This window comes from Hippocampus guttulatus, chromosome 2, assembly GCF_054856545.1.
Source record: "Hippocampus guttulatus isolate MCC_2025c chromosome 2, RoL_Hgut_1.0, whole genome shotgun sequence".
Taxonomy (NCBI): domain Eukaryota; kingdom Metazoa; phylum Chordata; class Actinopteri; order Syngnathiformes; family Syngnathidae; genus Hippocampus; species Hippocampus guttulatus.
In genome coordinates, this window is record NC_141262.1 from 21,672,098 (window position 1) to 21,689,061 (window position 16,964).

Consider the following 16,964-nt stretch of genomic DNA (forward strand, 5'->3'; position numbering starts at 1 on the left):
AATAGCCCTAAATTCCACATCCACACACATTTTGTTTTTTAACCTGTAGCTGCTCACGGAAATTGACGTCGTCCCAACATGTCACCGTGCAGGCTCATGACGTCAACGCACTATGACGTCCTCCTAATAATGTCAACGTAGCGTTGCCTCCAAAATTGTTGAGTTGGTTGACAAACGTTAGCCTCAGCCAATCAGCACCGAGAATCTTCGGCCGGCGGGCCAACGGCGGCGGTGGTGGGCGTGTCTTGATGAGGGGGCGGTTCCGGCGCTTAGTTTGCTAAATGACTGCAGCACGAGCAACACACGCGGCCGTGGCGTCCCTGCTGATGTGACGTGTGACGCGCACGGCGCCGCGCTCCTTTCCACTCAACTTCGTCTCGTTGGTGGCGGCGGCGCGAGCGGCGTCGCGAGCGGCGTCGACCCGCACGGAGCGGCAGACGCGGCGCGCATGGGAGCATCCGCCGGTGCGTCAACACACCATGGCTGACGACCGCGCGCGCCCCTGAGCGTGCACGGCGCCGAGGGCCAGCGGCATCCTCATCCTCACCGTGGTGGGGGGGAAACATTCTCCCACTTGGATTAACACTTTTCGAGACCCCCCAGCCCGCAAAGGAATATGGCTCGTTTTCGCGCCAGCTGTGAGGATCTGTAAGCAGGTGGAATTCCTTTACCTCCTCCTCTTCCTCCCATCCCACTCTGGAGCCCCAACCCGGACGCCCCCTTACCACCTCACCTCCCCACCCCATACCTCCCTTTTCCCGGAGAGGACACAGGTGTGATCGCATGGCCGCTGAGGTCTGACGGACAATCCCCTCACTCCCCCACCCCGACTCCCCCCTGATTCCCAAGTCACCTTGGAGGTCCTCGACCCCACACCTGCGCCCCCAAACCCCTCCTCTTCCTGAAGGGGAGATTCCGGCTGGCACAGTGCGCCCTCCCCCCCTTACTTGACCCCCTCCCCCCCAAATCAAAACGAGACTCTCCAAAATGTGCCGGCTGACCGCGCTCAGCATCTACTTATGGGAGACGCTCGTCTTCTTCAGGTAAGGACGACCGGTGTGCTCGCTTCAATCAAAATTATTGCAAACGAGAATGTTTGTCCCTTTGTTGGGGGGGGGGGGCAAGTGATTGGGCGCAGGAGTGTGGCTGAGAGCGTCCGCTGGAGGGAGGTGTGCGCAGGTGGTTGGCCCGACCAGTGTGAGTCCTCGTTTGGGCATGATAATAACCATTTTGCATTTCATGGAAGCAGCAAAAGTGGTTGGCGGGTCTGCATCGCAGTGTCAAGGTTGGGTGTTCCAATCTCGTGTCACGTCTTTGAACACAAAAAAATTGGTTTGTCGATGGGATGGACTGGCGACCAGTCTGTTGTTTGGCCGTATGAGTGACCGCTCGGTTGACTGATGACTTGTCCCCTTTCTGTCCATGTGCCTTGACATTGATTTACGACCAGTCCATCATTTGTCTACAAGTGCCCTGACTGGCGACCAGTCATTTTTGCAGAGGAGGGGGGTGTCTCCTGATATTGTTTTGCCTGACATTGAATGGTAACCGGTCCAGGGTGTTCCTCATCTTGCCTTTTCTTGTCCCGAGTAGTCCCAATTCTGGTCCTGTCTACGGCTCGGTTTTGTCTTCGTCTTAGTGCAGTTCTTCGTCATAGTCCTTTTTCCTGTCCTCGTTTGAGCGCTGGTCTTCTTGTTGATCCTGGTTCTGGTTTGGATTTTAGTCCCGGCCCTGGTCACGTCTGTTTTTGAGGTCACAGTCTTCTCCCGTTCTGAAACGCGTTTCTTCATGCTTGCCACTGGCCGAGTCATCGTCCCGCGCCATCATCCACTGCGCCAACGGATGCCGGAGGGCCACGGGAATGACGTTTTGGTTTTGAAAACGGTAAAAGACTGGATGAAAAAAACAGCCCGTTTTGTGTTGTTGGCGAAGGAAAGATGGGAATCATCAATCATTACACTGTTTTTGTAATTAATTTGATTTTATGCCTTGAAAAAAGAATCAACTACCTCCTGCTTTTTATCACATTGAAAACAAAATGTGCTCCAGAGTAAAAACAATATATATATATATATATATTTGAAAAATATCTCACCAAAAAATGAAATCTGAAAAAGGATTTGAAAAAAAAAATCTTAACTCATTCACTACCAGCTCATTTAAAATTGATTTTTGACTTCTATACCTGTCAATGGCAGTGGACAAAGTAAAAAAAAAGAAGCATTTTCAAAATTAATTCGATTTTATTGTTTTAAAAAATGTAATTAAAAATATTTCTTTAAAATATTGAAAAGATTCCACCTCACACTAATCGAAAACACTGGGGAAAAAAAAGTTGAATGAGAGAACGAGAATAATAACAGAAAAAAAATCGCCCCCCCCCCCCCGAAAAGATATGAACAAAATAAAATTGTGGTTTTGACAGTTAATGGGATTTTATTGTTTAAAAACAAAAAGGGAAATCGACAATGTGAGAAAATTACTCCCTAAATTTGAAAACTAAATCAATATATTTGCCATGTTCACAAACGTTTTTAACATTGTAAAGGCCCCCCCGCCCCACCCCAATCCCCCCAATTAAAAAGAAATTAAGAAATTTCTCCCTAACACCTAAAATTGTCCTTTTTGTCATTGAAAGGGCTTCCTGGCTGATGTGCACTGCTTACACTAACACGGATGTGAATCGAGAGATGCCACAGTCAGACAAATTGTTGCATTTGCTGGCGACATTTGCCCAATTTTCTGCCTCTTTTAGCACCAAAACTCCTCTTGAAAAAGAGGCACATAAACATTTTCTGTGTGTGTGTGTGTGTATGTATTGTCAAATATTGTCAGTTTTGTAGTACTTTGTTGTTTTTCAAAATTAAACATTTGCTTTTACTTTGAAAAAGAACAGTGAACGTTTTGACCTTTTTTCTAACATTTCACACTCCAAACCAGGAACTGAATCTTCACTTGTTTGAATGTGTGCAATTTCTGCACATTTGAAATCTCCTGTTTTTGAAGAAAGGGATGGAAATCAAAACATGTTTTTTTTAAATCCATTTAATCGATCAATTGATGATTCAAATTTTTGTTAGTTCCAGCCTTATTCACGGGGGTCCCACTTGTGATTTGAGGGTGGCCACTAAATGCCAAAACAGTGACAAACTTTCTCATGAGCTTGTTGCTGTCAAACCTTTAAATGTCAAACCTTTCGTGTACGTCAGCGGGGGTGAAGTGGGTGTCATGTTTCGTGCTGAAGGGTCGCATTTTGTTTCTGAAAGGTCCCTGAGAGGTGCCGACAACCTTGACTGGGCGCCAACCAATGTCAGGCCACAAAAGAGACCAACACATGCAGGTCGCCAATCCATTTTCCCTTTGGCTTCTTCCTTGTATTCATGTGGCCACATTAATCAACACGTGATTGGTTGCCTGAGGGAGGGGAGGGGGCGGAGTGTTCTCGCCATGCTGAGTTGTTAGACGGGGACCAATCACATTGTGTTGATTGTTATGCGCTCTTATTGAATCCCGTGATGGAATGTAAATGTGTGTTTTTATTGTATGCAAATGTTGTCAGGGGCCTGCCGGCTACTTCCTATTTTATTGTGCCGCGCCAACATGATTAATACTGCCTGAATCCTCAACAGCACTCACTCGCACGTTCATCCGCAACAAAATTGCTTCGCTCTATTGTTCATATCACAATTTTTTTTTTTTTTTTACCTCAAGCGATTCGAAACATTCCAACGTGAAAATATTCATAACATTCATGGTGATTCACTCAACACGCAGATAGGCTAACGGGTTAGCGACTTAGCCAGCCAACTCTACGGCCTCATTCACTGATGCCACCCACGTCACTCACTGGGCCTCAACTTTCAGTCAGGATTCGCACACAGTTGCTTCTTGTTCTACTTCCTGTTCTGTCCAGCTGGCAGACTCTCGACAGTTTCATCGTATGGAATCTTGATGCACTGGCGCTACCTGACACCGCCCCCCCACCGTCTGGGTGCCGCAGAGGACCTTGGCATTCGTAACGTGGCGTTTAGTTAATGAAGCGCTGTCGGGATATCGCCACCTCAGCTCCTCGGCTTTGAATGTCGTTTCATTGATACCATCACGCATTGCACCAATGCACCCGCCTATTACTAAATATTGATCGGTCCGCGGATGGCGGACCTGATGAATGTGCCTTTAATGATTGATGTTCAACCACTGCGAAGAAAGGGTTTGGTGGGAAAAAAAATAGTGCTTGTGATATCTGTTACAATGTTTGGAAAAAATTACACTTTTGGTTTTCTGCGAAATGAAAAACAAAACTCTTTAGCAAAAGTGGACACACATGAATTTGCTTTGGTGTTGTCACCCAAGATGATCTGTCAGCCCACATCTGGCCTCTTGATTTTGACACCGGTGATGGATACGATTTGGCAGGTCCTTTAATAGACGACGTAACTACAGAATAGCTCACCACTCAAATGTATCTGGCACGCTGTTGTCGAATATCTTCGTTTGTGTGTGTGTGTGGACCAGACATGAACAAATTCTCCTGCTAGCTTGCGCCTGAAAGCGGTTTTGCCACTGAGCTACCTCCAGAGGCGGAAACATGTTGATCAGTGGCCGCCGATTGATTGGGGATCGATGGATGCTTTGGACGCGGACAGTTGCGGCCATCATTAGCGCGCTTGCTAGCTTGATCGGGTCTTAAAGTACGGCGTGGATAGCATGGATCTGAGCATTCGCTAAAAAGCACGGCAGGATACCTGACGTCTATATGTAGTTGGTTTTACAGGACGGCGAGATGAGCCGTGGTCCTGTCTTAAATTATTTTTCCCACACGGTGCGAGGAGATATTCGCACTTCATGTCACTAAGGCCAAGACATTTCCGTAGGAATCCATTGAGCTATTTTTAAAGGTTCATTAGAAGAGACAGTCAGGCAGGTGAAGTACGTGGGAAGTATTCTGGATGACAAGCTGTTGTTCGAGGCCAACACAAATGAATGCTTAAACCGGCTGTTGCTTTATTTGAGAAAGATGAGGACTTTTTTTTCCCTGGTTCTTATTGACAAGCGATTTCTGTTCATACTTTGTTGGTGCGCTTTTGGTTTTTGTAAATGAAATTTTTTGTTACAAAATATTGTTTGGTGTTCAACCTTTTTTTTTCAGCTAATCATATGCCATTGATCCGTTGCAAGACTATTTTCATACACACTACTTGATCGAATGTTGGTCACGGAACTTTCTGTTTGACCAGTGGTGTATTCCTTTCAGTTATTTCCCTCAGTAGTAGTGCAACTGTGTATTCTTTTGCGTTTAATGCACTTGATAAAATGGCCTCGTTTTTTCAAACAGTATGTTTTTTTTTTAATTCTGCGTGTTTGGTTGTGCCGCATTGCTGTAAACCAAAGTGGCCCTTGGGCCCAGTAAAAAAAGCTGCTTCTTCAGGATCGCACTCGGTTGTGCCTTTTTCTCATTGTGTAATGAGACGCCATTCCTGCGACCGACATCACATTATTGGACTTGCTTGCAAGGAATAAATGAATCATTTTACGACCAAAACATTGAATAAAGGCGTGCAAATGGGGTGCTCTCTCCGGGTCGGGAATGGGATCTTACCCCAAGAGGAGGAGTTGAAGTATCTTCGGGTTCTTGTTTACGAGGGAGGGCAGGATGGAGCGGGAGATCGACAGGCGGATCAGAGCAGCGTCGGCTGTGATACGGACCTTTTATCGGCCTGTCGTGGTGAAGAATGAGCTGACCCAAAGGGGCGAAAGCTTTCGATTTACCGGCCGATCTATGTTTTCCCCCTCACCTATGGTCACAAGCGGCCGAAATGAGTTTCCGCCCCAGGGTGTGCGGGCTGTCCCTTAGAGATAAGGTGAGAAGCTCGGTCATGCGGGAGGGGATCAGAGTAGAGCCGCTTCTCCTTCACGTCGAGAGGAGCCAGATGAAGTGGCTCGGGCATCTGATTAGAATGCCTTCTGGACGCCTCCCTGGTGATTAGGCGGGCCCAGTAAGAAGACCCGAGGACGACCCAGGACACGCTGGATAGACTATGTCCCCCAGCTGGCCTGGGAACGCTTTGGGAAGAGCTGGAAGAAGTGGCTGGGGAAAGGAAGTCTGGGCTTCTCTGCTAAAAGTTGTTGCCGCCGAGACCCAACCCCGGATAAGCGGTAGAAAATGAATGGATTGATTGAAGTCAGCACATCAGCTGTCAAGCGTTATTATCATGTGGTGTGATGTGTGTTACGAATGGTTAGCCGGTGCTGTAGGGTGTGTTTAAAGTGATTTTCCAGTGGTAAGGGTGATTATCCTTTGGTGTAGGGTTTTCAGAACGATTGCCCTCTGGAGTGGAGTGCGCTAAAAGGGATTATCCAGTGATGAGAGTGATTATCATATGCTGTCTGGTGCAAGGAATGATTATTCAATGGTGTGGGGTGTGTGAAATGTGATTTTCCTTTGGTGTGGTCATGTGTGTTCAGAACGTTTATATAATGGTGTGCAGTGAGTTAGGAATGATTATCCAGTGGTAAGAGCGTGTTGGGAATGATTTATTGAGTGGTCTGTGTTGTTTTTAGAGTGATGTGGTGTTTGTGTGTGATTATTCATTTGGTGTGTTCAAAGTGATTATCTGGTGGTGTGAAGTGTGTTGAATGTGATTATCCAATGTGTTAATAGCGATCATCATGTGCTGGGCTGAGTGTTAAGAGTGATGGTTTTGTGGTGCCGCGTGTTAAGAGTGTTTTTTCTAGTGGTGTGTGGTGTGTTAACCGTAATTATCCTTGGAAGAGGTGTCGATTGAAATTGATTATCTTGTATTGAGAGCTGAGTTAAGAGTGATGATCATGTGGTGTGTGTGGTGTGTTAAGATTGTCTTTCGGTTTGTTGTTTGTTCAGACTAATAATCCAGTCGTGCCCTGTATGTCATTGGTGATTATTCAGTGGCGTGGTGTGTCGTAAATGTGATTATCCAGGGATTTTTTGAAAGAGTGATTGTTCTGTGGTGTGCAGTATGTCAAGAGTGATTACCGAGTAGTATTATGTGTAATTACCAATGGGTTTATTAAGAGTGATTCTCCCTTGGTATGCTGTGTGTTCACGATGAGGATTATGTGTTGATCTTCAAATCGGCAACAATTATTTTTAAAATCCATTAATCATTCAGAGACCTTGTCGATCAAGATGTCTGTCAACATTTGCTTTTACTTTGGAAAATATTCATCAACATTTTTGCAGAACGGCTGTTACAGACCAAACTACTGTACCACTGACAATATGAAATAATTGTTGATTTTGTCCAGTGGAAAAATCTTTTTTTATCCGATACCCTCAATTGATTAAAAAAAATAATCATTGGATTAATCGGCGATTAAAAAGTTGCAGCCCTTTTTATGATACAGTACTGCGCTGCTTTGTCGGCAGTGGTGGCTCTGGTGTGCACACAGTTCAGTGTCATGTGGGACCTGCGTGATGAATAAGTGTCTCTTGAGGGCGGCGGTGGGGCGGGGTGGACGTGAGGGGGGGGGGTGTTTGGGGAGGGAATCACGGGTGTAGTTTGGCGAGATGAGACCAATTAGGAGTTGAGGGGTCTTCAGAGGAACATAATGAGCAACACTTAGCGCTAATGATTGCAGGCCGGCCTTAGCGCAGGCCTCCCACTAGCCACCCGCCGCCTGCACTTTACACACACGCGCGCTCGAACACACACACGCACACACATTCACGCCAAGTTTCTTCTTGGCGCCATTGATCCGGAATAATCACAACAAGCCTAACTTTGATCATGAGAGCGAGAGAACAGGAAGCGACGCCTGCGGCCTAGGCTTACGAGGCTTCGCTTCTCCGAAACCTCAGAGGCCGGCTTCCATTCCGGCTGGCGGTGTGTTTACCGTCCGTTTCATGATGTTGCACAAAGCACCTCATCCCTCCAAAAATATAAAAATAAAATAAAAACATAGTTTTTTCAAGCGCTTGAGGTGTTCTAGTTTTCCAACTAAATCTCTGAGTCGTTTTTTCCGCCACAGTTGAGATTGCTGGAGCCTCTCGTCAATTGGTTGAAGCTGTCGGACAGTTGAAGGATGTTTTGGGTCATAAATGCGCTTCGACGGGCCGTCCTAAAATTCTACGCGTCTACACTTTTTTTTCAACCTTTTCGTTTCAGGTGTCAGACGTGAGGCCATCAATCAGCGTTTGACAGCTCAGGCTGGGGTTTTTTTTTTTAACGCATATCTTTCAGTTGCTGTTGGCCACTTTTGCGTAGTTTTCTAAAAAACATGGAATCAGCACTTCAGTCACCTTCAAAGTCCTTCGTAGCAAATCAATTCATGGAAAAGCAATTGATGACTGAAGTAAATGACCTTTTCTACTGCCTCAACTGCCCTTGTCACAAATAATGTACTATTTAAGTTGAATTATTAGGACAAGCGACACTGTGTGAAATCTCACGGTAATTCCGACGCGGCAAATTGGAGAACCCCCTTCAGAGTTTATCGGTGGATATGTTGAATTGAAACTGGCCCGCTACTTGGAGAAGCGCTCCCCCAGGTTGGGGACCAAATCTTCGAATCCAGGAGATATATTGTGAAATTATTAGAAGTGCAACAAGTAATCACCAATTAATCGATTATCAAATTCACAGATATTCGCTTTGATCATCAATTGTTGAGAGACCTCGTTGAACTGCTTGTTGTTGGAAAGCAACGAGTGCGGTCACGCAGTTCCCAGCAAGCTAAAGAAATCATTCTGGTGGTCTATTTCAAGCGAGCTCTGATGTAATCAGCGTCGCCGCCCGGTTAGGCCTTCTCGGGTCAGTCCCGACCTCGCTGGATGGGGCCGCGGCCAGCGCTCTTATTTAGCGGTCAGCCTCAGCCGGCATCCGTGACATCATCCGGCGCTTCCTTCCATCTCTGGAATGCTGGCGGCAAGCACAAGTGACAAGCAGCAAGCGCCCGAAAGTTCTCAATGGGAGACTTTAGGATCCTGTCATACATGTTGGACTGCTGATCTGAACTGGAGTGGGCGGGGTTACGCCCTGGACCATCACCACTCAATCACAAGGCCTATACTGAAGGCGCTAGAGCTTGTCGAGGACATGACCCAAATGCCTTTCCTGAAGCCGATGCCCATGTTTGGCAGGGAAAAAAAAAAATCCCATTACTGATTAATTAGCCGATGCATTTAGAAAATCCAGCATGAATAAAATACGCAAAAACACATTCAATTTTTGAAGGGTGAAGGAATTGAGAACAGATTCAGATATTCATGGATTTTGTTGATTATTTTCAACTGTTTTCCCTCTTTCCCGCCCATTTTTCTTTCAACACCAAAATGTTTGTCTAACGACAGCCCAATAGCTTCATGCTAACATGGATTGTGAAATGCCACAGACAGGCTAACAGAAATATTCTATCTTCACCCTTTCAGGGACAATTGTTACTCCAGTGGACAGTTTATCATGTTATCAGGTTACAGGGTGCATGGAAGGGTTAATTAAGCTGTAGGTCTTCCAACTCGGTGATGCCACCCGGCATGTTGTGGCATAATGTAGTCGTGCACAGAAAGTGCGCAACGCAAAATTGGGACTTGCCTGTACAGTATGCAGACTACATTACTGTAAAAAAATGTTTGATATGGTTAGGGGGGAGGGGGTAGCACAAACAATGAACCACATTATCACGCCAATGTTTCTTCTTGCTTCTTGTTCCAACAACTTTGACATTCAAGGTAAACGAGTCCAGTGTTAATTAATCGGTAATGCTTGTTGTGTCCTGGGAGCCAATTAGCATCTTTTAATTATTGCTCTTAACAAGCTCTTCTGGACACCCTCCCCAACACACGCGCACGCACACACACACACACACACATATATACATATATGTGTGTGTGTGTGTGTGTCGGGGTGTGTGTGTTGACATATAATTGTGTGACGCATTTCTGTACCAGATTTTATTTCTTTACTCTGTCCGCTTTTCTCAACCATTTCAAATGATTCAATTCACCATTATATAACGGTTAACAACCAATTTAAAAACAAAGAGTGAGCAACACATGTAGACAGACAAAATCAGACCACTCACTGTTATATATTCTTTATTCTCTGCCAAAAAAAGTTGCTTTGTTCAGTCATATGTCTGTATTATACCACCCCCGGGTGGCCAAGGCCCACATGAAAGGGAGCAGAACGATAGCCATTGACTTGAAGCAAAAAGTGTGACAAAAGTATTTTAGTTCTGTTCAAACTTGTCAGGACAGTATGTTTTTTTTTAATTTTTAATAAAGTACAATTTTATGGAGCAACATGATTAAAAAACACAAATACAAAAAAATATTTCTATAATGAATCCATTTGAATTGTCTGTTGTGTTTGACAGCCTGGCAGCATCCAAGGAAGCGGCCGCCCGAAAAGCCGCCTCGCCGATGCCGCCGTCCGAGTTCCTGGACAAGCTGATGGGAAAAGTGTCGGGCTACGACGCCAGGATCAGACCCAACTTTAAAGGTAGGAGCGGTCGCCCAAAAGAAAGCTTTTGATGACAACCGCTGTTGGTTGTCACTGCGTTTGATGTGAGCTCCGGAAGTCCAAAACCACTTTCGAGAAATTTTAACAAAAGTGGTCGCCGCCAAAGGTTTGTATGTATGACAATTGTGTTCGAAATCACTCCCAAATTGCTGGTCAGGGTTTTTTGTGGACGCTTTTGTCAACTGAAAAGTCAACTTGGTCAAGTCGCATAAAAAGTTAAATACAACTGAACTGTTCTTAAAAATACATGAAAAATTGTTTTGTAGCGATTCACTAGACGGGAATGAGTGAATGATGCTGAACACACTCGTTCATCATCTCCAACCTCCTAATCACTACACAGATTTTTCAGTTGACATTTTAAAAACACCTCCATCGACTGAGAAGGGAATGAGTGAATGATTCCGAACACAGCCTCTGACTTGAGACTATTCCATTTGACTTTAGCAGGGGTGTCGTCGCCGTTTTAATTTTTAATTTGTTTTAAAAAATTGACACATATGAAGCCTTGGCGCTGCACGACAAAGAAGCACCACGACATGGCACCAGATGCCGGACTCCCGCTAGCTCGGGCTGCACCCACATCGTGTTCTTCCACCTTAACTCAAATTGCCAGATAACGTGGTTCTTCATGTTATTCCACCTTTAGTCAACCACACCTATCTAGTTGCTCCACCTTAAGTCAAGTTCCCGCACTGTTATTCCACTTTAACCCTTTCAGGTATAGCGGTTACCACAGTGGACTGCTTATCGTGTTATCAGGTTACAGGGTGGATGAAAGGGTTAAGTCAAGCTCACATAATGGTATTCCACATTACGTCAAGTTCCCAGATAATGTTCCACCTTTGGTTAATTCGCCAGATACTTTTTTTTCCCACCTTAAATCAGGCTCCCGGACAATGTTGTTTTACTGCAAGTTTCCATATAATATTATGTCATTTCCTAGATAATGTTGTTCCTCTTGAAGTGAAGCTCCCAGATCATGTAGTTCCACCTTAAATCATCACAACAGATATGAGCCTTCCAAAGTTACGGTTGTGGGGCTAAAAGGAGCCAGCAGGACTCCATAAGGAGCGCGGTTGGACGGGAAATCCCGATTGGCGAACGGCGACACCACTGACTGACTAATGCTAATGCTAACACTGTGTTTAATCATTTCATGTGCTTGTTCTCAACTTTCAGTGTGGAACAAAGGTAAATGAATGTCAAAATGTCCGATTTTTAGAGATCCTCCCCACCTTGCCTCTCCCTCCTTTCTCCCGTCCTCTTATGCACCCGGCTCGCAGGATGTTTTTTTTCCCCCCCGCCTCTGATGCTAGCTGGCTATATCGCTTGTAGCCACATGCTATCCTGACTGCTTGTTGTTTTTTTGTTTTTTTACTCTGATGATGATGATGACAATGACAATCAAAGCGACCACCACTCCCTCCCCGATTGGACGCTCCCCTCTTGAAGACACATGTCACAGGTTTCTCACTAGCAAAACAATTAGCAACGATGGGTAGGAATCAATTACAGGCGAATAAGTTGGCCTCCGAACACGGTGAAAGCTCGTTTCATTTGACTTTACTTACTTGCCAATATTTGGCAGAAATATTTTCAAGATCATTTAATTTCATTTTTGGTCCCTTCATTTTACGAATCATTTTACGAATCTCAGGCAGAACATCAGACTGTTTTACAATAGGGTTTAAGCTACTTTTTTTCAGACAATTCTTTTTTCCAGTGAAGATAAAAATATCATGGGCTCTCACTGAAGCTTTCGAGATTTTTCTCTTTGCTGAACAGTTGTCTGAATAAAAGAAACATTAAATCCATCTAAAAAAGAAGACGAGATGAACGTCGATTAACAAGACTTTGTCCTTTTCGTGTTTGTTGAACTTTACAACAGAGAGAACTTTTCAAGCATAAAACATATATACATTAGTCAAAGTTACCCAGTGATGACTTCAAAATTCAAAAGGCTTTCTTCGATGTCAAAGCATGTCAGACTTGCATTTGAAATAGTCAAAGCAACATCATGCTAAGGAGCTCCTGTTGCACTGACACAACAAGCTAATCCGACATTGTTGTAATTGTTCATGAGAAGCACATCATCGCAAGAAAGGTTTTTGTTTTTATTGGATTGAATGATGTTAGCGCTCCATCTAGTGGACAATGGCAGAAGGACACCATTCAGCGCGATTCCAATGCTAAACGGCATTTACTGTTTCAAATAAGAATATATTGGTGTTTGTATCTGCAACACTCCAGCCAATTTTGATCATTTTGCTAAGCGCTAATATCAGCCGACAAAACTGGCTGACCACTTAATCGGTTGGGCACTTAGAGCTAGTTTTGCTAAAACCATCTATCCATGTTGCTATTTTGCTGAAATAATTGTTTTACCAAACAATTTCATGCTAATTCTCCAAGCCGCTAGGGACAAAACAACAAAACATTTGGAACTGACGCAAACTTGCTTAGCATTAGTTAGCTAGTGGATGCTTTGGACAGACCAGCTTGTTTCCCTTATTGAATGCATCATCGCGAACATGCTGCGCTGCCGAACTCGGCCAACTTTCAGCAATTCCGCATTGCCACCTCATTAATGAGTGTATGAATGAAAGTGTTTGATGTTTGCGACGCGTCTGAGGAGGAGCAGGATCTGATCTTCGTCTCAGAGATCGTTTAAAAGATAATTGTGATGAGCTGACCTGGATGTCTGCGCTCTGTCACGGCTGTCGTGTCGTCAGCAGAGCTTAAAAAAGCCAAACTAGTGGCAGCATGGCTCAATCTCTGACACGCAATCTTATGCTGACGACAACAGCCAGCACACACACACACACACACACATGCACACAAACCACGCACAAAGATTTTCCTCTTGAACCAATTTCCTGATTTCCTGAATAGTAACATTTGCCAGTTGTAGAATCCCTGCATTGGCTCCATGTCTGTTTCAGAATTGATTTTTGTTTTTCAATACCATTCATGGTCTCGGCCCCTCGTATCTCACTCATCTTCTTGTATTATTTCAACCCTTGCGGAAGCTCAGGTCCTCTGGTAACTGGCCTTTTAGTAAGACCGAAGCCTTGGCGGTGGAACAGCTTGTCAGGGCTGCCGAGAGGGTTATGTTTTAGTTGTTAGTTAACCTTATAACTCATTATGACTTTATCTGTTGGAACATGTAATTTCTTTCACACTTTATATTTGCTGTTTCATGTGCTTTTATACCGATGTGTTTATTTTTAGCGCTTCTATACCGATAAATTAGGGCTTATGCAGCGGTTAGAATGTCCACAATCCTTCAGTCATCCCCTACTACCTAAGCGATACGAAGGGATTTTTATTGGACATTTTTGGTAACTATCGAGGTACAGAAGTAGAATTATCCAGTCCAACCAGCTGACATTTTGACAGACTCTCATCTTGGACAAATCTTGTCACGTTGCTAATGCTATAATTTACAAGAGTGTTGTGAAAACATGCTATACCTGAGCTAAAACATGCTATACCAGTACGCTAGCAAATTTTTTTTCTCAATAATGCAATTATGTTCGATGATGCTACACATGAGCTACTTCTGCTAAAACATGCTCTGTGAGGAACTTATCCTTAAAATGCCTTTTTTGAGTTTCTTTGGCTAACACCAGGTGTTAACAAGCAGCAGTGGCGCCAAGGAGTTATCGAATCAAAGAGTCAGCTAACACGCTAACTAAACGAGTTGTGCCTGAATGTGTCCAGGTGGGCTGTGCTTTATGATCTGTCAGCACTGACGTTGATTTGCTGCGATCAGCACTTGCTTAATGGCCGCTTAATGCCACGAATGGACAGGCAGTAATGAGCTCGGGGCTGGAGGAGGCGTTGTGAGTCGGGTAGGAGGGGTGACTGCGGGGAGTAAGCTAGCGTGCGAGTGTCGTGCTGACCAAGAACAAGTTCAGATGCTTTTAGCTTAGCACACGCTCTGGGTGTCACGTGTAAACTCCCAAATGTCAGTTTGGGACATGGCGGAAGACGGCAAGAACAGGGAGACAGGAAAGTGCACAGGGGAGTCGGTCGTTGGCCGATCCTTCGCATACAGGTTCTTTTTTTCTCTCTCTCTAAAAGGTGGAACAAATTCCCAACACCACCACGTCTTTTTTTTCTTTCATTTTATCACAACACTATACGAATCGATTGGAGCGTCTGTAACCTTTAGATGTCGTCAGAGTGCTCGAGATAAATACAGACACAAGTACATGTTGCGGCAATATGCAAATGAGAGGCGGACAGTCACGCCCTCATGTAAAACGGTGACACAGAGACAAAAGACCCGTATGGTCTGGTGTGGCCGTAAATTTGGTCGATGCGGGGAGGCAGACTAGTCCTCAGTCAGACCTCTTTGTGGCGCCACCCACATCCCTCACATGTGGGTGTAATCAAAAAGCAATAATCAAGGTATGAATCGTGGTATGGAGTGAATTCCTCTTCGGAAGACAGGAGGAAGATGAGCAAAGGGGAAGAGCGCAGATGGTAAAGACAGGAATGCAGGATGAATGGAAACAAGATAAGATGATGCGAAGAATGGGAACAAGTTGAAGGCAGGAATATAAGAAAAAAATAAGAACGGGAAGGGAGGAAGAATGGAAGAGCAGGAAAAACAGGAAGAGACGAGGACGGGACCAACGAGAAGACATGAAGGACAGACTGACAGGACGAGGAGGACGGCCAGTAAAAATAAGAACCTGAAGGAGGGAAGAAAATAAAAATCAAGTTGAACAGGAAGAAAACGAGTACAGGAAGACATGAAAATAGTAAGACGAGAAAAAAGGAAGGTGATAACTGCAAGACGAGGAAATCAGGGATGGAAGAATGAGATAAGGAGGAAGACTAGAAGACGGGGCACGTCTTCATGAGCATTCTGCTAGCATTGTAGTGTCTGATATGCAGACGTGTAACCGTCGTTACGACACAATCTGAAGATAAAACGATTCGCTGTCATTCAAGAAGAAATTCTGTCAATTGGATTTGCTCAAGAAAAACAAAGAGGATGCATTAGCACCCTCTTCATTTGAAAATAAGGCCAACGGAATATGTTAAATCCACCTTTTTTTTGTCAAATAGGTTCGTGTGAGTGTGGACTTTCTATCATTAAAAAATACCTGAAAATAATCAAATGAAAAGTAAAAATGAATGTAAGAATGAATGTGTTTCTGCTGTGTGCATCCAGGAGTGTTTCAGTGTGACTGCATCCGCGTGGCAGCTAATGTGATGCTAATACATTAGCGCCTGTGTGGAATCCTGTCACACCTGTAGCGAATGTCTCCTTATCAGCGTCAACGCTAACGCTAACTCTCGCCGCGGTTATCCACGCCCAGCCGCTAATTACCCGCGCTCCGGTCTTAGCGGCGGCATAATGGCAGGAATAGCAGAGATGCGCGTGTGTTGAATGTCAGCTAGCGTGATGCTGGGACAGCCCGGGGCTAAGCTCTGCCTTCGGCTCACTTTTAAGCCTCGACTTAAACCCAGGGTTTAGCGTGACACGAGCGCCAGGCCGTGCACGGAAGTAAAAGTCGACGGAGTGCGAAATACGGAGAACAATTCACCCTGAGTCCATCTTTCATGATAATGAACCATGACAATGCGGTTTCAAGTAGTCCAAAAAAACCCCCTCATCTGTCCATAAATCAATTTTTTTATTAGCAAATTAATTGACAACTATGAAGCCTTGTTTCCCTTAAAATTGAACAAACACTGCAAATTTCAGCCAGATTTCTGTCATCTTCCGTAACATCATTTGCTTAACTTTGTTGGTTTTTTTTGTTCAAAATAAGACATTTGCAAAGATCTGCTTTCACTTTTTTGAAAGACGAAACAAGAATAATCCCTTGTTTATCTCAGGGTGGACCTCAGCCAGTGAGAGGCTAGCTAACCGTTAGCCAGTTTGCATGTTGAGTGACGGCGTCAGTCATGGCAGACGGCAAGTCGCCTGTGTTTAATTTGTGCCTTTTGTTCAAGCAAGTGGCTAAAAATGCATATATTAATATTTAGGTCATTTTTAAGAAGTGTTTGACAGCAACCATGAGTGTTGTGGCCACATTTAGCCAAACTGAACACTCAGGCCTCCTACGCAACTGTATTTTAATGTCGATCATGATGGTGGTATTTGGAGGATTTGAAGTATTTCTTGAAGAGGTACTTTAGATCAACGTTGTTGCCATTTATGAACAAATCTGAAGAATGTGGCGCAATATCTTGCTGGTTGGCCGCAGATTTGTGTACCGTGTGCTTTTGGTTGTCATTGCGACTTTAAAGCCGCAGTACGCCATCGCTTCCTGTGCGCAATGCCGAGCGCTCTTGGCTAAAATGAAATGGAACCCATTTTGTCTTGATACATTTTGAGCCCCTCCCCCTTTGCATCATCACTCTCGATCAAGTAAGTCGTGCATTTCACGAGATGCCAGCGCATTTTGCTTGTTTGACTTCCACACCTTCCTCTTCCTC

The 16,964-nt window shown here is 44.6% G+C and overlaps 1 protein-coding gene across 2 annotated transcripts in view; it reads left to right on the plus strand.

Annotated features, from left to right (window-relative positions):
• Positions 1–292: 292 nt before the first annotated feature.
• Positions 293–16,964, plus strand: part of glra1 (glycine receptor, alpha 1) — a 45,203-nt gene continuing 28,531 nt past the window's right edge. Inside the window, exons 1-3 of one of the 2 annotated variants that reach the window (XM_086101668.1) lie at positions 982–1,043; positions 10,354–10,478; positions 11,682–11,693. In XM_086101668.1, coding sequence (XP_085957794.1) covers positions 988–1,043; positions 10,354–10,478; positions 11,682–11,693 — 193 coding nt within the window. In that variant the 5' untranslated portion in view covers positions 982–987. Of the gene's footprint in view, positions 1,044–10,353; positions 10,479–11,681; positions 11,694–16,964 lie in introns of both variants that reach the window. The other variant, XM_086101658.1, reaches the window with a different exon arrangement.